Source organism: Dermochelys coriacea, chromosome 15 (assembly GCF_009764565.3).
Source record: "Dermochelys coriacea isolate rDerCor1 chromosome 15, rDerCor1.pri.v4, whole genome shotgun sequence".
Classification (NCBI taxonomy): domain Eukaryota; kingdom Metazoa; phylum Chordata; order Testudines; family Dermochelyidae; genus Dermochelys; species Dermochelys coriacea.
The window spans coordinates 26,563,629-26,587,992 of NC_050082.1; the positions used below are offsets into that span (position 1 = coordinate 26,563,629).

General features: G+C 38.9%; 1 protein-coding gene across 8 annotated transcripts in view; it reads left to right on the forward strand.

Annotated features, from left to right (window-relative positions):
- KNTC1 (kinetochore associated 1) overlaps positions 1–24,364 on the forward strand; it is an 85,382-nt gene that overhangs the window by 533 nt on the left and 60,485 nt on the right. For 3 of the 8 annotated variants that reach the window (XM_043498324.1, XM_038373338.2, XM_038373336.2), the window contains 23 exons: positions 4,748–4,899; positions 5,086–5,206; positions 7,365–7,480; positions 7,919–7,991; positions 10,090–10,167; positions 10,840–10,874; positions 11,111–11,221; positions 12,541–12,634; positions 13,259–13,311; positions 13,603–13,715; positions 14,501–14,555; positions 15,039–15,137; positions 17,231–17,274; positions 17,374–17,439; positions 17,522–17,597; positions 18,768–18,893; positions 18,996–19,085; positions 20,422–20,487; positions 21,031–21,092; positions 22,009–22,120; positions 23,053–23,196; positions 23,431–23,487; positions 23,844–23,945. In XM_043498324.1, coding sequence (XP_043354259.1) covers positions 4,768–4,899; positions 5,086–5,206; positions 7,365–7,480; positions 7,919–7,991; positions 10,090–10,167; positions 10,840–10,874; positions 11,111–11,221; positions 12,541–12,634; positions 13,259–13,311; positions 13,603–13,715; positions 14,501–14,555; positions 15,039–15,137; positions 17,231–17,274; positions 17,374–17,439; positions 17,522–17,597; positions 18,768–18,893; positions 18,996–19,085; positions 20,422–20,487; positions 21,031–21,092; positions 22,009–22,120; positions 23,053–23,196; positions 23,431–23,487; positions 23,844–23,945 — 2,025 coding nt within the window. In that variant the 5' untranslated portion in view covers positions 4,748–4,767. Of the gene's footprint in view, positions 1–33; positions 211–254; positions 273–855; positions 965–2,553; positions 2,654–4,747; positions 4,900–5,085; positions 5,207–7,364; positions 7,481–7,918; positions 7,992–10,089; positions 10,168–10,839; positions 10,875–11,110; positions 11,222–12,540; positions 12,635–13,258; positions 13,312–13,602; positions 13,716–14,500; positions 14,556–15,038; positions 15,138–17,230; positions 17,275–17,373; positions 17,440–17,521; positions 17,598–18,767; positions 18,894–18,995; positions 19,086–20,421; positions 20,488–21,030; positions 21,093–22,008; positions 22,121–23,052; positions 23,197–23,430; positions 23,488–23,843; positions 23,946–24,364 lie in introns of those variants that run through there. The other 5 variants (XM_043498322.1, XM_043498323.1, XM_043498321.1 and 2 more) reach the window with 5 other exon arrangements.

Here is a 24,364-nt window from a genome sequence, read left to right on the forward strand (position 1 = left end):
ACCTTAGCAACGGCAGTAAAGGGCCAAGACTAGTGGGCGGGAGGAACGATAGGCACTCTAGTTAGTTCCTCGGGCGCGACTTTGCGTTTGACCCTTACTGCAGCCTGTAGCTGCCCCAGAAGGAACAGGGAAATTCCCGCCAATTTGAATCTCAGACTCTGAGGCAGTTACGTCCTATGCCCGGCTCGCCACCTCCCTCCTGTGACTGAGGTGAGAGAGACCTTTACACAGTGCCTCTGGGCTTAGGCGTTGCTACTGGATGCCAAGCTGAGGTAATGTTGGGGGGAGGTGTCGTACTGATAAAGCACCCCTGAGCGGGGGAGGAGGTTGATACTCGGGGGGTCATGCGGACAAAGTACTCTGAGGGGGGGGGGAAGATCCTTAGGCTGAGCTAAGGCTCATGATGCAAAGTGCAGCGTTGTCAACCCCCAAGGTTCACGAATCATGAGTCAGACCCCCTGAAATTATGAGATTGGTCCCACCCTCATGAGGATTTCTTGAGGTTTTGATTTGTCTTAATTTTTTAACAACGCTCCCGTGTTTGTATGGTCGTGCATATTGTCAGTGCTCTCCTCCCTTATTAAGGTTATTCTGGCCCCCGTTGCAGGAGCTCTCCCGTCCACATCTGCCCCGCCCCTGCCTAACGCTTATTTCCACCAACCCCCCCCCCCCCCCCATCAGTTCTGCACAAAGCCTCCTCTGGGGCTCTTCATCCGCTTCCCCCAGGCTTGGCAGGGCAGCTGTAGCTAGTCTTCTTCCACGACTAAGGGGCAACTCCAGGGCTCTTCAGCTCCTCTCCCCCCCTCAAATGCTGGATGTTGCATGTAGGGTAGTGTGGGCTGGGCTGTTTCTTCTTTGCTTTTCCTCAGAATGACGTGGGCTCAGCTCCCCCTGTATGGAAAGGGCTCTGCCTGGCTCCTGGAGCGCTGCTTGTATGTGATTTCAGTCACCCTGTCTGGGCATGGTAAAGGGTTAGAGAAAGGGTGATAGCACTAAGCACCATCAAAAAGTGCTTCAGGTTAAAATCCAAGGTATTACCAAGCCAACTATTGATCAGTTGGCTCAATGGGGGCATAGGGGGTGAAGTGTATTTCAGGTTTGATCTATGAAGAGACCCTTAGAGTGCTGAAGGTGTTGGACAATGTGATCTATGATGCTGACACAAGCTCTGAGCATACCGCCTATGGATGGGGTTTATGCTCTGAAGCACCAGGGTTGTACTCTTTAGGTTTTGGCAGCTAAACTGAACACAAAGTCTGCCTCCTGGAGAAGTTGTTTGGCTGCTTCCCCCCCCCCCCCCCCACCTTGCCACCTGAGGAAGAGCAGCCAATCAAAGTAGGTTTCAGGGCAACTTCACCTGTATTCCTCTTCTATAGTCCAGAAGTCTACTCATCACTCCAGCCTTCTCAGCCATCATCTGTCTTGGGTAGATATCTGCCTCTCTCCCCCTTCTGAGCAAGGTATTTCCAGGCTAAACAGTTCCCTGTCTGCACTGTATTATTCCCCAAAAGACAGATTACCTAAGCAGGCCTTCTTTGCTTCTCTCCTCAGAGACGGCAGACAACGTAGTTGTCAAGTTATAATTTTCTATTTAGTTCTTTCTTAGAAAGCACTCTTATTCTTAACATAAGATTACAGAAAACATTAAAAGCCAATACAAACTGACACACCACAAGTTTACCAGAGATCATCCCCCACTCCAACTGGGGCTCTGGTTGGTAATTAGTCCTTAAAACCCCATATAGGCTTTTTCTTGTGATCACAAGTTTAATCACAACTTCAGCTCAGAACAAGTCTAGTAGAGCCTCTGTGGGGCAAAGACCTTCCAAACCTTACCTAAGGATTGGGCTCCACTTGGACCAGAGGTCCTGTTTGTTTGCCGGATCAAAAAGATCCTGAATCAGTTTTAATTCAGGCTATATAACCAAAAATCCTTTTTGTCTGTTGGTCCCTAGAGCATCTAGTTTGACAAGCATCTCTCCATGTAGTGGTGGTGGTGTTACAACCTGAATGAGTTTGCCTAATCATGATCCATTGCTCTTAGTTCCTGGAGAACTGTGGTCTCTCTTCCCCATAGAAATATCCTACATGAGGGATGGTATACAAGTGTAAAATTAAAGAATTAAAAAGTTAGCTTAAGACTAGTTAAGAAAATATGTTTTGAGGAAAGGCCCTGACTAGCAAGCAGAAGGAAGGCCTTGAAAATAATAAGTGATAAGGCCAGAAGGAATAAAGTAGGGAGGATGTCTGGTTCAAAGACTAAACTAATGAGATAAGGGATAGTTTCTAAAAAGAAGGCCTCTGACCCACGGGGTGACTGCAGATGGTTTTAAATTAAAAAAAAAAAAACTGTCTTAAAATGAGCTAACATGGACCTTCCCACCCCACATACCAGTGTTGTCCTATGTGACAGGTTGAACAAAAAAAAAAAGCTGTTGGACAGCAGGAAGGAGGGGAAGAGATGAGGAAAGGCCTTGGGAAGAAAGAATGTCTTATCTGAATTAAGACTGGAAATAAGGGTGAATTGGTAATGGCATTACTTGTTTGTTAAAGGGTATTTAAAAAAGTCAGCTCTTAAAGGGTTCATTGCCAATACCCATCTGACTATGTTGGAACCAAGGTGGGTCTAAGCACCCCTGGATTTAGCCTGTTTGCAAGTATCTTGATTAAATACTTATGTTTTGTTAGTGTTCAGAGGTAGTAAATTAATTTGGGCTTTGGGGGCATGTTCAGAGCAACTGTATAATGTAGCATTTGGCCTTTTGATTTAAAGAATTTGATTAAATTGGTGTTTGATAATTTCCCATATTTCAAATATTAATAATTCCAACACCTAAACAGTACATAAACACTTGCATTTTTAATAAAAAATTCCTAAAATACTTAATTCAGTAAGGTTAACTTAAGTCAATAAGGTTTGTCTAGGATATTGTCACATGGACTTCCTTTACAGAAACCAGGGGGGAGAGAGCGGCGCGGTGGCAAGGGTAGGGTTGGGGGACTGGCATTCCCTCTCAGCTACACACCTGCCTGGAAAAACTGCAGTCTTATAAAGTGTCCTTCTCCAGCAAAGGAAGCCATTCACCATGAGGAACAGAAGACTCAGCAAGAGAAAATAGAGATAGCAGGGACTTTCTCCTTTGAGTTGGGCTAATACCAGGAACTCACAAAAGGGGCAAGATCAGACTGAAAAGGATTATGTTCAGAAGTTTATCTTCCATAGATCTGTAACTCTTGAGCTTTTTAAGAGTAGAGTGTGTGTGTTTAAGAAATTCCTTGGCTAAGCCTACATGTTCTTGCATTACTGCCATGTTGCTCCCAAAGAATGCAACTTAGGTAAATCAGAGCTCATGCAACCAGAAGGACTCTGTAGGGAAAATGACTAAACTACTAGAGGCTCAGGAAGGCCAAAGCACTGGTTCTAGGTAGCCAGACTGGAGTCCCATTATCAGAAGGGGTATGAAACACAGGATCTGTGGGGGAGAGGGGTGTGCACCTCAGTGACCCAAAATCTGGAGCAGGAATCACTATCTATACCCAGGGCCTTTAGGAGCATGCAAGATTCAGCTGTTGGATCCCATCACAGCAGACAAGTATCCTTTTAGAGAGGGGGACTGGACCAAGCTGTAACAGGCCATGGTGGAATTTTCATGCAATCTCATGCCACTATCCCAGGACAAACTGATGCAGACCTGTGTAACTGTGGCTCCTAGGATCACCTAGAAATATTGAACCTCTTGGCAAAATTGGTGAGAAAATTTTTGGGGAAAGTGTTATACTTTGAACTAAACAGATTGTTAACCTGAATTTTAAATAATTTAAAACAGTATCTGTCACAGGGTTTACTACTCACCACTGGGGCACCTCCTTGTGGGAAGATCTGGGGATTAGCTCTCAACCAGTCTAACATCCCTTCCTTTTGTTGCTCATGACATCTCTGTACCCTGGACTCAATTGCTCCTTCTTTGAAACTCAGGGGGCTCCCTCTTTGTGGTTTGACCCTCTGGCCAGGTCACTGTAGTTTTCCCCATCTCAGAGTGTCAAGTCCCACTGGATGATGTGTCTCAGGCAGTCTTCCATTCTTCTGCCCAGGCTATGCTATTTCCCCAGTGTCTAATAAGGGAACCTAGAGTCACCTACTACTCTAGGTTCCAGCTGAGGGACTCTATGTCCACTAACTATGGTCCAAGCAAACCCAGACCATGTTTCTGTTTCCCTGGGCTCTTTCCCATTTTCCCTTGTCTTCTGACCTACCCCTGGGTTGCCATTAGAGCTTCCTCAGCTCCCTATGACTACTTTACCACATCTCTTGTTCTTGCCAAAATCTACAGTCAATGACAGGATTCCAGGGCTTTCTCCCCCTAGACTTTTCCTGGATTCTTGCTAATTCACCTCCCCTTCCTATAAACTCTTCTTGGGGGCCATTTCCTGGTTATATACCAGGCCAGCCTGCCCAGCTGGGCTTCATCATCAGTTAGACATTATCAGTCCTGACTCTCCTCCAGGTGCAGCCTGTCACATGGTTGATTGACCCTTTTTTTCTTACTCAGGCCTTGTGTGGTGTGATTACCCCATCACAGTGTCCCTTAACCTTGGATACACACAGCTTATTGTACCATCCTCTTTAAATTATAGAATCATAGTATCATGACAAAGTGGGTTCTATGTGATAATACCAGTTGTTTAAATGTCACTTTGCTTTAATGCCATTTAGCTTTTGCTACTATGATTTCTATCTATTTATCAGGGGTAAAGAATTTCTTCAACATGTGGAATGATATTGAACTTCTGACAAATGATGACACAGGAAGTGGACGACTGAACATAGGTTCGAGACAAGAATGTGGAACTGCCTTGTACCAAGAGGATACGCTAGTTAAAATAACTTCCTCTGAAAAGGTAGAATTTATCAGGATCAGAGCTTATTATGCTGGAATTTATTGGAACTATGTAAAAAAATTATTTTAGACTAGTAGACTATTATATATTGTCTTATTTTAATTGTTGAAAAGCATTACTCTTATTTGTATTTTTAAAGATACTTTTAGTTGCTTATATTTCATAGCTCTTCTTTTTATTTCTAAGGTCTTGTTTAATCCAAAACTATATGCATGCAGCTCAAGTGATGGCTGTATTATTGTGGCTGACAGATCAGTGTCACTTCTTGATAGCATTTGCCAGTCTTTTCAGATGCACATTCAATTTGGTGAGTTTATTGTTTTGGAATTAAACTAACTGCAAGTGAAAATTAACAATGGATTCAGTTAATTAAAAACAGCTTTATTATTTTAATTATTTTCTAACTGAAAATACAGGATCACCAATATATCCTAGATTTAAAAAAATATATATTATAATAGATCATTTATATAAACATATGGCACCTCTGTTGCCCCTAGAGGTCATTAACAAGGCTCCTATTAACTTTATTGGGGATCTGTCTGAGTATGGAGGTCCACTTATGTGAAGCTCTTTGCAGGACTGAGGTCTGAAGTCTCAATTCTGGAAACATTTATGGGTGAGCTTAATATTAACTATGTGGGGAATCCTAATGGCTTCTGTGGGACTACTCACATGAGTGAAGATGTGTGTGTGTGTATTTGCAGAATTGGGATCAAAAAGTGAAACTACAGATATGATCCAAAGACTCCCCAATTTGCATCTTGAGTAAGAATTGGGAGAGATCAAATCTATATAACCGTGGAGACAAACGATATCTGCTATTTTTATTACCTTGAAAGTATATAATAGGAGAGGAAAAAAAACATGACCAACTAATATTGCTTTTAGATTAAAAAGATTTATATTACCACAAAAGTTAAACAAAACCATTTATATCATAGAATACAAAACCCTGTTGATATTAGAACAGTGATTTACCAGCTCTTCACACAAAATGAATTATGGACAACATTTAGAATCATTATCTTAGTCTCAAGCCTGATTTTGGGAGGTTTGTGCTCAGCTATTATAAATTGCTGTACTTGTATTTTTAACTTGTATCAAGGGTGCCTAGAGCACCGTTTCTCAAATACGGCCACAGCAGTTTCCTGAGGGGTAATGGGGGGCAGGGGCAGCAAAGCATGTCTCCGGAGACAGGTGGGGCACAACGCTGAAGGAGCAAGGTGAGTTCTCTACCTGCAAGGGGTGGAGGGGCTTAGTGGGGATCTGACTTCAGCCCTGGGGTGGTTGGGTGGCGCTGATCCCCGTCCATGTGCATCGACCCCCAGCCTTAGTCACTGACTCCGGGTGCTGGCCCCAGGCGTCAACCCTGAGCTCCAGCGGCTGCTGGTCCTGGATGCAGATCCCCAGTGCTCTCCTTGGGCTCCCGTGGGTGCTGGCTCTGGATGCCACCCACTAGCCCTGGCCGTGTGGCAGCAGGCCCAAACCCTGGTGGCAGCCAATCCCCAGCCCTGGCTGCTGACCCCGAGCACTGCTTCTGGATGTCGACCCTCGGTTCTGGCAGGAGCTGGCCATGGGCGCCAATCCCCGGGCGCCAGCCCTGGATGCAGATCCCCAGCCCTGGTCAAATGGCAGCAGGTACCAACCCCAGGCTCTGGCAGGTGCTAGTCCTGGACGCCGACCTCCAGTCATCCAGCAGTAGGCTCTGGCGGGTGCTGGCCCAGGACACTGACTCCTAGCCCCAGCTGTGCAGCTGCAGGCACGGACCCCAATCACCGACCCTGGTGCCAACTCCCAGCCCCAGTTGCACAGCAGCAGGTGCCAGCTCTGGGTTCCGACCCCTAGTTGCATGGCAGTGGGTGCCAATCCCCGGCCCTGGTCATGCAACTGCGGGCACCGATCCTGGGCTCCAGCGGGTGCTGGCCCAGGGTGCCGACCTCTAGCCCTAGACACTGACTCACACCTCTGACCACGTGGTGGCGCCCCCCCCCCCAGCCTTCACCCCTGGCCTCTGCTGCCTTTCCCTCTCGCCCCTTCATCCAGGTCTTAACTTGCCAAGACTTGCTGTGAAAAGTGATATTAAACGTACAAATATCACTCTTCACAGCATTATTTTTATTATTGAGTCTGCAAAAAAAACCCTACATAAATAAATTGCAATGATCTGCATGTGTATACATGCATATTTATTTGTTTTTCCTGAAGTTAATTAAGTATTTTAGTAGAAAAGTGTCAGTGCAGCCACCAAGTAAGAGTTGGTGGCCATATTCTGAGGCCACCAAAAAATTTGTTGTGAGAACCCCTGGCTTAGAGCATGTGGAAGAATGCTCCTTTCTTAGCACTTCTATATATCAAAGTAAATATTTGAAAGAATTTGAGACGCTGCGCTACTAACTTATTCATGCTTGAACTGCATTGTCTATGACAACCTAATATTTGAAATTTTGGTTTGGAATTTTCAGATACTGAAGTGGATGTGGTTGGTTTGTGTCAAAAAGGACAGTTTCTTGTGGTCGGTGAGAGAAGTGGTAACCTGCATCTTATTCATGTACCATCAAAGCAAACTTTGCTAACTAATGTACGGAACTTACTTTTTTGCTCCATTCTCTATTGCTTGCATGCTTTTTTATTTGTGTCAAATATCAAAATATGAATAAACTGAGTATCTTGAAGGTGACTCTTGCTTTGGCTGACTATGCATGTTAGGTTATAAGGAACTGCCCCCCCTCTTCCCTGCAAATGTCCTGTGAGTAACAGATCTAGTGAACTTTATTTAAATACAAAAAACAAAACACAGCCCCATTTTGTATGAGGATAAGGACTATTTCTCCAGGATTGATCCCTAAAGTAATTTTTTATGTTACGAATTCCTTACTATTCAAGATTGCACGTTAATGCAGAATTTCTGTAGAGAAAAAAGTATAGGTTTAAATTAATATGTATTATTTCCTAATAAGCACATAATTTTAATCCAACATGGAATAAAAATTTGTCTTTTTGTTGACTTGAATTTTAGGTTTTGGTTCAGAAATCTGAAAATGAAAAGACTTATCTAAACCTTATTATAGAAAAAGATAATGCAGATGGAGGTAAGTTTTTTCTTATTCTTCCTAAAAATAGCCTGGTTTTAACTCTCAGAAGAAAAAATAAGCTGGATGTGATCTTAACCATGAGTAATTTATCTGTAATAAAAATGTATGTGTTGTGTTAGCTGGACTGGACCCCTTAGGGCTCAACCCTGCAAGTGTGGAGCACTCTGACCCTGATCTGACAGAGCACAACAGCACACGCCTAACTTTAAGTATAGGAGGAGTCCCATTGAACTGCATTCTTAAATTTAAGCATATGCTTATGTACTTTGGTGGATCAGGGTCAGAGTGCTCTGTACTTCCAGGGTTGAACTCTTGACTGAGCTCATGACTGACAACTTCAGGAAAACAAGGAGAAATGTGCTCCTCAGTAACCATTTATGTATGTTATATTTTTCTGTACATCTCTTCTTGGTGTGTGTAAATATTTAAAAGTGGATATTCACATGCATTCAGGATATTGTTTAAGAGGCTGTCTCATTGCTCCTTTAAGCCCAGATCCTGTAAACATACATGTACTTAACTGTACACATGTGAGCATTTCCATTCACTTCAATGGAACTTCTTGAATGTGTACGGTTAAGTACATGGATAAGTTTTTGCAGAATCCAGACCACAATCACTTACTAAGTGTTTTGGTTACATTTAATTTCAGATTTTTCATTTTGTTTTTTATTTATAAAATAATGGGAGATAAGCATGTTGTTTGGGATGACAGTACTCCAAAACTTTTCATTTTCTACCACTACTGTCCCAGGGAAGCTGCTCAGATTTCCTATATATTGTTTTAATTAATTATTATGCCCCACTTGACAGGTGGCACAGGCAATAGGACCTGATCCAAAGCCCACTGAAATCAGTGGAAAGACTCCTATTGACTTAATTGACATTGCATCAGGCACATCCTGAGCATCTGGTTATTCTTGTGGTGAAATCTTGACTTCTACGAAGTCAATATCAAAACTCCCATTAACTTTAGTGGTGCAGGATTTCACCCTTATACATTGTAAGTACATTGAGTCTTTAATAGTAATTTGTTTCACTTCTGTTAATCTAACTGAAGAAGCCAAATTACATTGTTTGTAACTACATTTTGTGGTACTAATTTATATATTGAACTGCTTATTGATTTTTTGGAAAAACAAATGTTTTTTGACAGATCTATTTAAGGTAGTTAGTGACTGAAATTTTCTAATGGCTGGTGGATGCTTTAAACAATTTTTTTCTGATACATGCCTTTTTACAAGTACTGGCTTCTAAGTGAAGTACTTGGAGTTCTTTTTTGTTATTTAGAAGTTTGACATCAATATTTATTTTTTCTCTATTTGGCATATGTTCCCTCTGAAACTAACCTGGTTCTGATTGTTTCTTGTTTCTTTCTTTATGCACTACCTGTCTTTACTGAGGAATGTTTTCAAATAGTACTTAGATATGAATGTCTGGGGTGATACATTTTCATTGGAGAGCCTGTAACTTCAGATATCCTTTCCTTTGCTGGTCTGACGGCATTGACTGGTGGGAATTTAAGGGATGAATTTAGGATCTATTATCTTAGGACACTAGTGTGAGATTTTAAATTTATGTTAGTTTATTTTTAGCTGGTAGCATCTTTTTGGTTGATTTAGAACCAGTTTTGAGAACTTTACTTTATTTTTATATATATGAATGCCTATTGACTTCAGAATCTCAGAATTTGGCCTTTAATGGTGTATATGTACTTAGTGACATTAGTCAGAAGGGGATTTTTGTGCAGTTACAATAATACTTAACAGCATCACTATTATCAGCAAAGTTCTATGAATTATGTCATTCAGCTTCTGTTAGAGTTGCATGGGATAATCTCAGGCTGTGTTATGTATGTTCTTAATTTTGGTCCCACATAGATTTAAAAAATATATATATATATATATATATATATATATATATATATATATATATATATATAATTCTGTGCTTGGTAATATTCTTACATTTTATTTGTTAAAGTAACTAGTTTGACCTAATTTAAAATTATTCTAATCTGGTGAAAAGTTTGGTCTAAATAATTTTTACACTTTAGAAACTTAAGTTTTTGTTGTATTTGTATTTATTTTTATAGGAATCTATCACATATTCATTCTCACAAGCAATGGATTCTTTTGCATTATGTGCCTCCCACTTGCAAAAATTCAGGAAGGTATGATGATACAACTCATGTTTAAAATTAAATTCCAGATTACTGTGTATTAACCTATAACAACTAAAATACTTTTGCGTGCTGCTTTCTGTAGTGGCTCAGAGTCCAGTCCTGTGAAGTGCTGATTGGCTCCATTGGCTTCAGAGGGAGCTGAGAATGTTCAGCAACTTCCAAGAAAGGGTCTTAATCATTTGTAGGGCTTTTGTTTTTAAGACAGTGTGAACTAATTGTGAATGATGCAAGATTTTAGTTTAGTCTTAAACCCCCTCTCCCCCCACTAGTTTTGTATACTATTTTTATTTCTTCCACCCAACCCCCACTGCAAATTACTTATAGTTTACATTCCCTTCACTAATTCTGTTTCTTATTGAGAGTATTACTTGTTACAGGAATAGAATTCCAAGTCATAGTATTACTGTGTTAGTTATATTGAAGAATATTAGAAATTACTTTAATGAGGTCACCAACAGCACAGGACCACCTTGGGCTTTCAAAAAGTTAATTTTCTATAACGCCATAGTATGACCAATAGAAATGCACGTGAACTTTGATTATAGCATTGTTAGTGCTGTACAGAGCTGTCAGGTTGGCATTACAGCTATCCAATATGAAACTATAAAATTATGAAACCATATTTTTGTTTTTTACTTTTTTTTTTTTATTTTTATGTAGCAATTGACAAGGTGGACATGATTACAGCAAAGAAGGTAAATAGCAGTATCTGCTAGTGTACCAATTGGTGTATCTGTTACAAATTTCCAATTTAACAAAACTTTGATTTGTAAAGTTTATCAAACACTTTGTTTGAAAATTTTTTAATTGCTGTAAAGCTAACTGATAAATGGGTAAACTGAAGTTTTCTTTATATCCTAAAGTTAGCATTTAAGTTTTAACAAACTTTATTTATTATTCCATAAATAACTCTGTGTTTTCATTTTTCCAGTTACAAGGAATGATCAAGACTGCTTATATTTCTACAAAGGATTATCACACCCTTGGTTGTCTGAATTTTGTGATTGGTTACTCGATGAACAACATCCTGCTGATAATTGGGGTAAATTTACATACTGATATTTTATTGAAAAAATGTTATGGAGACAAAATGATTAAAATTATCTGATGCATTCAGATGCAGACTATCATTACATTAACAGACAATATCAGTAATCTTTTGATTGATTAAAAGACAATATCAAGATTTTAGTTTTAAAGGGACAGTTTGTCATTTCAAAACTGGGCATAGTGTTATGACGATTGATGGTAAATGTGTGGAGCTTTATTAGTGACAATACTAAATTGCAGGATTTTAGTTCATCTGCATGCACTCTTGTATTTCTCATCTAATCCTTGTTCTCCAAGGGCCCAATCATGGAGCACATGATTTATGAGGCGAGGCTGAGGGAACTGGGATTGTTTAGTCTGCAGAAGAGAAGAATGAGGGGGGGGGGGATTTGATAGCTGCTTTCAACTATCTGAAGGGAGGTTCCTAAGAGGATGGATCTAGACTGTTCTCAGTGGTAGCAGATGACAGAACAAGGAGTAATGGTCTCAAGTTGCCGTGGGGGAGGTTTAGGTTGGATGTTAGGAAAAACTTTTTCACTAGGAGGGTGGTGCAGCACTGGAATGCGTTACCTAGGGAGGTGGTGGAATCTCCTTCCTTAGGGGTTTTCACAGTCAGGCTTGACAAAGCCCTGGCTGGGATGATTTAGTTGGGGATGGGTCCTGCTTTGAGCAGGGGGTTGGACTAGATGACCTCCTGAGGTCCCTTCCAACTCTGATATTCTATGATCTAATGTCAACTGAAGTCAATGAGAGTCTTTTTATCAGGCCCACATTCAACAGAGACTTGCCAAAGTACGGTATAAAGCCCCAGTCTGCCAAAATGCTTAAGCATGTACATAGTCCCATTGATTTTAAGGGGATGCAAATTATGGACATACTGAAGCACTTTTCTGGACTAGGGCTCAATGTGGTCTGACAGATACATACTACTTGGTCCAAAACCCATTAACTTCATTGCAGGACTTTCCATTGTTGGGCTTTGGATCAGGCACCATGTCCTATTTGGATGCAAATTGTCTGTTTGTAAATGTTCCGTGCTTTTGGAAGAGACACAAAAATCTATTTTAGTGGGTAAGAATGATTGATTTAAATATTGTGATATAGTCAGTTCCTGAAAATAGGAAATGAAAAAAGCTACTTTCAGTTTTGAAATGTGTTTATCTTAACTATTAAGAGGCTGTGTAGGATACTCAGTATGACTTGCAACTTCCTAGAAGCCTTTTTCTATTAAACTTCAATGAATGAGACAAACTTGACAACTACCAGAATTTCTAATATACAACCACATTTTGTTTTGTTTTTTTTAAACAGGGTAAAGGTGACTGTGTGCTCTCCAAATGGGAGGTGGATCCTAGTAAAAACCTGGTGTCTGTTCAAAGTTTTGCTGATTCAAGTATGATTAAAGGTAAAACTTAAAAAATTGGCCTGTAAAATAAGAAGTCTATTTATATAAATAGACAGGAATATAACTGAAAATATCTTGAGCTACTTTTTGTTAATAAATTGTTAGTTTACTGTTTTAATAATACATATAGTATTGCAAAAGGAGACTTTATTTGATTGAGTATATACTGCAAGCCTAAATCTTTACTTCAAAGTTGTTAACTTTTTGAAACAGATTTTTCTGCAGTGAAGTATTACAAGATGTATGACCTACAACTGGATTTCCATTTTTTACAGGGTTGAATAAACTTTTCCTGTTTATCTGCTTTCAAATATTTGTCTCTAGCTGAGGAGTGAATGGGAGCATTGTTTAGTAATGTTATTGTTCTTCCTCTTGGGCTTACTCCTAAAAGGTGCTAGCACTCTGGTTTGAATCCAACAAAGCAGTTCAGCACATAAAAACTTAAGCATTTTCAGGATTGGGGCCTAGTGTGCCACTAGGATGACTGACTCTGTAAGATCCATTTAAAAAACTCTAAAGAAACTGCTTTGTAAATGGGTATTTCTACAAAATATTTGCAATTCAAATACGTTATTCCCAGACAAATATATAACTTCATATAAATTTTGCTGTTTTCTTTCCTAGATGCAGTGCAATTTCAGGTCATAGACAACTTGTTATTTGTCCTGGATAAGGAAGTAAGTATAATTTCACTGATCTGTCTGAAATTGCTTTTACAATGATTTTTTTAACTAATGATTTTAAAAAACCTTTTTTATAAGGTAGTAATATGCCTTTCGTTATAGAGGAGTTTGATCTTGCACTGTGCTTTATTCTTTTGATAGAAATACTTCAAGATCTTGTACACTTATTTACTATATTGTAAATATATTGGTGTTCTCCTTTTTGGACCTGTCGACCTAATAAAACATGTCTTGATTATGTCAAGAAAGTATGAAGTGGATACCTGACTTTTTGTTTTCTTCTAGAACATTTTGAGCATGTGGGATGTTTATTCTCTTACTTTGATTTGGGATTGGCCTTTAGTTCATATTGAAGAATTTCTTCTAACTACAGAATCAGATTCTTCTTCAGTCATAAGGTAAATGAAGAATTATAGTACCATCTTTGGAATATGAAGGGTCTATTACTGCAGAAACTGTCCAACCCTCATTTGACTTCCTGTGTGTCTTGGGGTAATCCCCAGTTTGTGACATATGACAGATCTCATTTTTGCTTCTCACAGTGTTCCACTGACATTTTTCTAGCTCAGTAAAGCACAATACTGGATCTGCAACCCAAGTATCCTTGACTTCCTTCCAGAAAGGGTAAAAATGAGGCCTCCTGCAGAGTGACTCTCCTTATTAGTATTAAAGCAGTTTAGAACCCTCCCCCTAGAGCTGCAAGCATCATTTTGGCAACACTCTCATCTGCTGGATTGAACACTGGAGTATTGCTCTCAAGACTATGAGATAATAACATTATCCATAATAAATGCTATATAAATTCTAGTTATCTTCAAAGTAGGAAAATAAGTTGTATCTCATTTTGCAGGTTGTGAAATTGAGGCACAGAGTTTAGGTGAATTGGCTACACCTACAAAAGAAATTGGTAACAAAGCAGAGATTAGAACTCAAGAATTCTAGCTCTTACCATTAGACCATACTTTTCTTCCAATTTTGCCACCACATCCATGGTTTCATGCTTGGAAATTGAACTCCTATCCTATGTATGGTAACATACTGTGCTACTCTAGGGCCATATATTGTAGTACTACAATATCTCAGTTTTCATAGAATACCTAAATTTTACAAATTGTTTCAGTATCTTTTTATAAACTTCATAATTTAACATAAGATTGATTCAGGTTTTTCTTCTTCTTTATAGACAAGGGATTGCCAGCCTTAAACTAATAATCTTGACAGTACCTGTTAACAAACAGGTACGAATCTCTTTATTCATCTATATTCTGTTTTATTTTGGTCACACAGCAATTGAAAAGCATGAAGATACAAGATGGCTGATTGTGCATGTAGTCAATAGTTGCCTTTTTCCTCAGTGTTTGCACTAAAGAAACCCCAAACTGGTATAAAAAGCAACCGTTATTTTTCTTTCTATTAGTTGCCCAATGTGAACAGGCATTGGAGTTAAGATAACTGAAACAGAAAGCTGGAGTGAGATTAGTAGATATGCTTGTTTTTAAAAATATAACAAACATAGATGACATCTTCTAAAACAGTGTTCAACTTTCTCAAATTTTTGATGTTTGTCCTCTCGGGGGCTCCAAAAAATGCTCAATAAATTTTTTACCTCATTCTGTAGAAAGAATCTTGCAAATAACTGTGGGGATTAATTTATTTTATCAGGCTGCACCAAATTTTATGAGTTCTACATTTACCTTTTTGCTTTTTCCCTTGTTTTATAGATGAGAAACCTCATGGTTTTTTCACTGCCTGCAATGCACCTGCTCTATTCTTTGGAAGTATCTGATGTTTCTTCACTGGTTCAAAGTGGAATTAGCACAGTATGTTTATATTTCTTTAAAAAGTTAATTAAGTGTTTTAATATGTATAACTTCTAAAGCGGTTGCTATGTTTGTTATTTCTTTTAGATTAGAGCCCCAAAAGTGGTAAAAACTATACATTCATATAAGAACAATTCCTTCCCCTGATGATCTTACAATCTAAATTAAACAAAAAAAAAACCCCATACCCTAAAAAATAATCCAAAGGACAGACGAAAGAGATAAATTATACAAACGGTGATCAGGGTGGTGCTGAGCCCATGTCTTGTTAGTTTAATATTTTTATATTATTGGCAGCTGCCAATAAATCTTGCTGTTAGATTTATGCTTTGTGTGGTTTTGTTTTCTTAGCGTAAACAATTTTTTTTTTTAGGTGACGCTGCTGAGGTAGGTTTTTATGGTAGATTTAATTGATGAGGTGACAGCTTGACAAATGGATTTTTGGAGGGACATTTCAAACACAAAGGGCAGTTTGGAAGAAGGAGCTGAGAGATAGCCAAAGGGTTATCAACGTTTGTGTCACTGGTAGAGTGGAGTGGGTATTGGGAAATGTGAATAGATACCAAGATAGAGGTGTAGGTAGCTGTGCATTACTGTTCTCATTTTCAAGGTGCTAAATAAGTTCTAGATTGCCTGTGCAGCACAGTGCGGAGCTGGTGAAATGACTCAGGAGTGTAATATGTTTGAAGCACTTGGCAAGCAAAATTATTTGGGCAATGGCATTTGGAGACAATAGAGGCTAATATAAAAAACCAAAGAAGAGGAGATGATGACAGTCAAGGCAGGAGGTCAGGACAGAAATTTTGGCTTTTTTGATGAAGAGGAAAGGTTGACTTTTAAAGACGTGAAGGAAAAAGTGACTGTCACAGTTCAGGGCCACTCCACCTGTATGCCCCTGCATGGTCCCTTAGGGCCTCCTCTTTAGACTCCTGGCTCTTGGGTAGACAGCCATGCGTCCCTGCCTCCTGAACGGGTTTTTTCCAGGCTGCACAGTTCCTGCCTACACTGAGATATTCTCAGCGAGCCAGATGGCCTAAACAGGCCAGTATCTGTGCTTCACATTCTTTCCAGAGGCTATGAACAGCTATAATTATCAGCAGTCACAAGTGACCACGCGGCTCTTTTGTAAGCAAGTACGTTTATTTTTAAGGTGAAAACTTTAGAGAAAAAACATTAAAAAAATAATAAGGGAAACTACACGCTTGCTAAAAAGCTTATCAGAGATCACCCCATCCCCAACTCCAACCTCAGGCTCTGGTAGATGTTAGTCCTTTAAAACCCACAACGGTTTTTTTTTTTCCCATTGTAGTAAGTTCATAACTGTCTCAGATTCAGAACCAGAACAACCATGAATAGTTTGATCTTTTCTTTATATTGCTTGGGCCTTTGATCTTGGCCTCATGTAACAGGTGAACCACAGACAAAGCTCCACTCCTGGGGGCATATTTTGAAAAAGCTGGGTTTTTGTATAACCATTGGTGGGCAATTTGCATTCACTTCCCCCTAGATATTTACCAGGAAATCCACTTTACACATATTGTCCCAAATGTCCATTCTTGATGGGTATATTGTTCAGTATATTTCTTTTGATCATCCAGGCCTTGCATTCCATTTCCCTCAAAGAGGTTACATAGAATCCTGGCCTAAAGTAACACACAAATCATTAATTCAATACATTGGACCTCAAAAATATTTAAACTTAATTCAATAATGCCTCCCAAGGATTCTGCAGGAAATTGCCATATCTATCAGGGTGATATGGCCTGGAAGTGGGGAAGAAGGTGAAGGAGAGGTCAGAAATTACACTACTGTTGAGGGCTTGAGTGTCAGAATGAAAGTGTCACCAGTAATTGAGCTGAGGTAATGGGGGGATTTTGGGTAGAAAGACAGTTCAGTTTGGGCCATCTTAAGTTTTAGATTGTGGCAACCATCCTGGACAAAATATTAGTCAGACAGCAATAGGTGAGATATTGGATAAGAGAAAAGAAATATTTACATTCCAAATTAATAACCTCTTCGTTATTGTTAGTTGCTTTATACTGCTTAAGATTTATTTTTTTGTAACTTTACTTTCTAATAATTGTCTACTGCAGGATACAATATACTTTTTGGAAGGAATTAATGAAAATCACCAAAAGTAAGTCATATATTTGCATTTAATTAGATTACTGTTATATGGACATGTGTACAATTATTTTATATTCATACACTGTCATAATTCCATAATTGCTTTCAGATCCCCTGAAGACCAGGTGTCTGTTTTAGTATTGAGAAGTTTAACAGAAGCCTTGCCAGAAAACAGGTATATTTTCTGTTTTGAAATTTTGCTTTCCCTTTTATGTAACTTTGATACTTTATCGTGCTTTATTTATTTCACTCCCTAGATTAAGTCGCTTACTTCACAAGCACAAGTTTACTGAAGCTGAGAATTTTGCTATTCAGTTTGGACTGGATGTTGAGGTAAATGACTCATACTTGGCGATAAATTAAGAGATTAATTTGTGAGATTGAATTTATGAACTGAGTTTCTGTCTCTGTTAATTTCTTAATATGATATAAAAAACATTCATATTGTGAATTATCTTTAAAATAAACTGATTTAAGATGAGCAGTTGTGTGTGAAAGAAGTAAATTTTCATCTGACATAACTAATATACCTCTGAACCATTCTGCATAAAGTATACCTTCTGATGGAGGTTACCCATATAAGCATCAGGGGTGTAGCACTGCTTGAAGAGCACCACTTAATGTATGTTGATTAACAATAATAAGACTGGTTGGTTTGAGTCATTGCATTATTATTAGAACTTCCTTGGGATATTGGATCCAATCCTGCAGGGTGCTGAGCTCCCTCAATTCCTATTAGCTATTAGAGACCTCAGCATCTCCCGGGGGAAGCTCTCTTGGCCTTATTCTGAACTTGAACTATTTCTTTTATAGACAGACCCTTCTTAGTTGACAACAAATCACGTTAGGGCCAACGTGGCACTAGCTTTTTCTATGGCAATTCATTGGAGTTTGCCATTTGACTTGAATGGTAGCAGAAGCAGGACTGTAGCACTCGCCTTAGATATGAAATGCTAATTGTTTATGTCCACTAGAAAATTTGATTAATCATATTTTCTGAAATTGATCAAAAGAAATTAGAATTTATCAACAAATAATTTTTTACTTAGAAAGAGAGTGAGTTAATGGGTGATCAAGATAGATGGGATTAGCAGCATGTTTTGATTAGTTAACTTTATAGTTGTATTAATAATAATGAGTTAAAATAGCCATAGCCTCTCTTTTTAAAAAAAAAAAAAAAAATTAATCTTTCCAGGGTCCTCAAGATAAATAGGAGTTTATACAACTTAACTCAACTTTATAAAACATCATATGGAAAAAGCCTAGAGAACTCTATCACCCTGCACTCCTGCGCAAACATGTATAGTTTAGTAAGCCAAAAAGTTCCATGATAGTTAGGCACTTCTTAAATGAGGACATTCACCTTATTTGGACCTAGTTTCCTTCAGAATAATATTTTGTGATCTGACCATGTGATGACCTTTCAACTAGAGAGAGAGAGATTATCTCTTTAAAGCAGTAGGACACTAGTTTTAAAAGTGTCTGCCTTTGTTTTTCAAACAGCTTGTTTACAAAGTAAAAGCAAGTGCCATTTTAGAGAAATTGGCTTCATCTTCCATTGGGAGTTATGGTCAAACAGTTTGGTTAGATCTTGTGGATGAAGCTAAAGAAAATCTGCATAAAATACAGGTAAAGGATTTAATATGTTGCACGGCTCTTATTGCACACATTCAACCAAGCTGAAAGGGAGTCTAGAGTTAAGAATTTTAAACTGTTTCTTTAATCAAACAGGATAACCATTTTGTCGTGAATTACTGCATAAATACTCCATGGCTGACGTATGAAACAACTCAGGAAATGTTAAACTATGCTAAAATCAGAGTAAGTTTTATATGAAATTGCTCGTACCAGTACATTTCTACTCCGTTTTCCCACTTGACTTGAATGACTGTCATTCTACAAGGGATGTTGCAGCTCAACAAAGAATGATACTGTTTTGGAAGACTGGCCAAAAAATTATGCAAACTAAGGGCTAAGCAAAAGGGGAGATGCTGTTGAGTACACTTTGTTGTTGCTTCTCTATGCTAGGGTAAAGCATATTTCTAGTTAATGCTAACTGTCAACAGCAAGCATGCCAGACACATTGCCTAACATGAAAATCATTTCTGCTTGTAGATGTGGTGTGCAGGCTAGTTTTCTAGCTGACTTTCCTTGTGCTCTTGAGTGTTGTGAAGGGATCCTTTTCCCCCTTCCTCTGTGCAAAGAGCAGGACAGGGTTTCATTTGCACATTGGAAACCAGGATTTATTCTTGGGCAGCAGGTTTACCAAGCCCTTTGCATGGACTGAAAACTAAACACTTATTTGAATTTTTCATTCTTTTCACATTCCAGACTTTCCTGCCTTATTTAAAAGAAGCAGGTAGATGTATTATGGCCCTGATCCTGCAAACACTGCATACATGTAGAGCCCTGTTTAGATACACAAACGTGTATCTGATCCGCAAAAAGTATCTGTAGATATCCACTGATATCTGCGGATTTGCAGGGCTCTACACTGGGGGCTAGGCTGAGGCTCCAAGCATCCTCCTTCTGGAGCCTGGTTGGGGAGAGCCATATGGGCAGCTGTGGGGAGCCTGCGCGGAGTCACTGACCTTCCACCTGTCCTCGGCTGGGCAGAAAACCTGGAGGGCGGGGACATGGCTAGGGACTGCTCTCCTGCCCGCACCCTCCCTCATTCACCCACACACACTCCATGGGCAGGTGGACGGTCCGCCACGGCTCCCCACCTGGGCTCATCATTGGCTTGGGAGCAGGGAGACCTGTGGAGCTGCCTGGGGGCTACTAAGGCCCCCAGCCCAGGGCAGGTGGAAGGTCCGCCACGGTTCCCCACAGCTGCCTGCCTGGCTCTGACCAGGTCAGGCTGCGGCTCCGAGCCGCTCCCCTCCCTTCATGGATACAAATTTGTATCCACATCCATCCTGCTGTCCGCAGAAATGGTCCATGGATATAAAGTGGATACCTGTGCACTTGCAAAGGCTCTACATACATGCAAAGATCCCGTGGAAAGATTGAGAACTTGCAGGATCAAGTCCTTGATTTATGAAGATACTAATATTTTGTTAGTGTTTACATTAAAATTCTACAGTGCTGTGCAATATCTGATACATTATGCATCAATAGTATTGTCAACTATTGTGTGTTAATACATTCATTTCAGATCTTGAAGAGAGATGACAAAACAATTGCTTCCTTATCTGATGGGGTTCAAGTGTCCATAACAGAAGTAAGAGAACAAATAAAAATTGCCTTGATTTTAAAAATGTATTAACTTCCTTTAAACAGTTAGGCAATTTTTAAAATTGGATTAACGTCTAAATGTCTTAAAAATTTAATCTAAAAACACTCTTAAAATATGAGATGAGATACTGATATTGCTTTCAGAATGAAATGCTTCCTCTTCCTATAGAAATGAATGGTTCTTGAGTACTCTAGAAGCCAGAAAGATCAATCTGATGTTTGTCTCTTGAATTTTTAATTCCGAAGGAGCTTTTAAACAACTATAAAATGTTTGTGTTTATTCAGCCCTGTTGTAGCTAAAATGGTATTCTGACAGTGTACAGGAGGTGGAGTGTCAGCCATTTATTGTCTTGAATTTTTAGAATAATATGTACTACGTAAATTGTCCTGCTTGACTAATTGGTTAGAGATTTTGGAAACCACCTGTACCTATCATTTTTATATTGGTTTTTCTTAACCATTTTAACATCACTCTCTGAATATCTAGATTTTTCCCTTCAACTAAAATAACTCCTTTATTTCTGTACAGGTACTGAGAGCTCAAGCAAGGCTAACTACTTTCTATGGAGCCTTTGGACCAGAGAAATTCAGGTTTCCATTAAAAACATTTTTTTTTTCTTTTTATGTCAGACTTTCCCCTTGGTGTCTCTTCCTTCATTCATACTTTTACTCTCTCCCCCCGCCCCCAGAGCAGGTAGAGGGAGAGGAGCAGAACTCCACTCCTGTCCCTACCATGACGGCTGAAGTAGCAGAAAGGAGAGGGAAGTAACCTGGCTGCAGTAAGCTACTTCTGCCCCCAGGAGCATGTGGGAGGAAAAAAAAGGAATTGTGACCATCAGTCATAGTTTCTTTACTCTGAATCTCAATTTTTCCACAGAGCTGCTCATGGTGTTAGCCAAAGGCTCAATCTAGTACATCAAACTTTTTCCTTTTCTTCTATGGTCTTGTTTTTTAATTTCCTATCTGCATAAGAGGTCAGCCTGCAAATTAAGCAGAGAGAAATGTGTATCTTCCTTGTATGTGGGGTCTAATTTTCCCTCTATGCCTGTATGCAACCATTAGGTTGGTGGTAGTTCTGCCACACACAAAGGGGGAAATGCACACCACAGCCTTTTTTTGGACATTAGTATTCATTCCTTCACTGGGCTCATGATATACCACCAAGTAGCTGCATTGTGCCTCCTTGAAAACAAAAAATGAGGAGGCCAGAAGGGAGCGTATAAAGTAAACCCTGGCCATTTGAACCAGAAGAGAAGTTAAGTCAAGCCTACATGGTGTAAATATGTAACCTAGATTTTTATGTTGCAGATGCTGTATTTTAAGCATTAGTTAGCAGAAAATTGGAATTTGTGGATGTGTGTCATAGGAGAGAGAGGATTTTTCAAAAACCTATATTCACTTTACCACTTTCTCTGTTCTATAAAAACTTGTTGGAATGTGCGTATGTAATATGTATTTTAAATACTTTACGTGAAAGCCTAAACACTTTTCCTCATCACACTCCTAGTGGAATTGCTTGGACTGAATTCTTGAATAATGAAGATATTTTCAAGAACATCCTTTTTCTGCTAGAAGAAGGCAATCTTCCTTGTGCGCAATACCTCTGGCTAAGGCATCAGGTATGAAGTCTCAAGTATTTTTTAAAATCTTTAGTTTCAGAGTAGCAGCCGTGTTAGTCTGTATTCGCAGAAAGAAAAGGAGTACTTGTGGCACCTTAGTGATTAAAAATTTATTTGAGCATAAGCTTTCGTGAGCTACAGCTCACTTCATCGGAGCTGTAGCTCTCAAAAGCTTATGCTCAAATAAATTTGTTAGTCTCTAAGGTGCCACAAGTACTCCTTTTCTTTTTTTAAAACCTGTCATTCTAGAAAGCCCAGTATTAAACACCTCCTTGACGAGTAGAAAGTCTGAGAGAATCCCATCTTTGATGAGGCTGACTTGCGTTATCCTATTTCCTTTGCGTTCTGAACTTGTTACTGGTTAGACAAATTAATTTCTGTTGTAACATTACACATAAGTCCATTTTGGGGGATGCCAAAGTAAAATGACATTTTTGGGACTCTGCCAAGCTTGCTGTCTTGTGTTTACCTTCTCAGGAGCCATGGATCTTGGTCACTAACAGAATTTTTAAAGCTTGCTTAAGACTTGACTGCTGCCTTGGAAATGCTTTGAAAGCAGCTATGTGGATTGAGATGTAACAAATCCAAAATGGTGGCCACAAGCTATTGAATTTCCCATTGTCTTGCTGGAGAGAGCTAGAGATCCATAACTTTTTGTTTTTCTAAAGCGATAGCATTGTAAGCCCATTTCTGCTTCCACTGAAGTTTGTGGCAGCAAGATTGTGTTCTATATGTTGTGATAAATTCACTTCACTTAGGTTTTGTTTAACTTGACTACACTCTCTTTAACATGACATGTTTTCTTATCGCTGAATGGCCAAACTCTTCAGTAATATAAAAAGCCAAGTTAAAAAGAGAAGTATCTTTATCTATTTTATATAATATCATTTACGCTATAATAAAAACATAATTGTTTTGCTTTTATATCTTAGGCAGATTTTGAAAGTAGCTTTGATGTGAAAATGCTGGAGGACCTGCTTAACACAATCTGTGCCACCATTCCTGTAAAAGAACTGTGTTTGTGGTTTAAAAATGTTGTGATTCCTTTTGTAAGGAGAGTTGTGCCGAAAGGACAGGTAAAACTATTAAAAGAAACATCCATGCAGATGACTTTTATATAAAATGTTTTTTTCAGATTAAGGTACACTGTTATACGCAAGTCTCTTGCAGAAATGATATTTTTGATACTCAAAAGCCATTTCTTTAATATTGTGACTTTTTTCTACAATTTGTTTCAAAAATTAATAATTTTACTTATTATTGTAAATGTTTTGCTTTAAACTCAACATTTTAATCATTATGTATTTCAGAAAATATTAGCAAAATGGCTGGAACAAGGAGCCCGAAACCTTGAATTAACTGATAAGGTAAAGTATCAGGGGGGTAGCCATGTTAGTCCGTATCCGCAAAAAAACAAGGAGTGCAGTGGCAGCTTAAAGACTAACAGATTTATTTGGGCATAAGCTTTGGTGGGTTAAAAAACCACTTCTTCCGATGCATGGAGTGAAAACTACCTTTTCTAACTTTACTAATTTTCACTCCATGAATCTGAAGTGGTTTTTTTTTACCCACAAAAGCTTATACCCAAATACATTTGTTAGTCTTTAAGATGCCACTGCACTCCTTGTTGTTTCTGATAAGATAAAGTATATTTATGCTGAAAAAAACCTTGTATTTCTACTCTTGTACTGATAGTCTCACTAATTTATAATATTTTGGGTAGGTAAATTGGCCAGAAAATGGACTTCAAATGGCAGAGGTGTTTTTTACAAGTAAAAATCCAGGTGAACTGGGACTGGCATCTTCCTGGCGTTGGATTCCCTTGGTAAGGAGTATAGTTAATTGATAACACTACGTTGCTGAGCTAAATATTTACATTACTTGGACAGATCTTAACATGTAGTCTTTTTATAACATGATTGCTAAGACCCAGTAATAGCAATCAAATACATATTCTTTTGGTGAAGGAAGACTAATTTTAGGGAAATGAGGAATTAAGTTCCTATCTTCCTTTGTCTTATCTTTTAGCCATGTTAACAAATGTCCTTTTTGCTATCCTTAAAACATTTGCAGTTCTGAAATTGGAATGTAACATGTCTCTCCCTAGCGCAAAAGGGGGCAGGAGGGGGGAATTACTTATAGCATGTCAAAGTTCCTGACTGATCTTCTCAACAATGTTTACAACAAATCTTTTGACACATTCTGAACTTGTTTCAGTGATTATACAAAACAAAATCAATTATG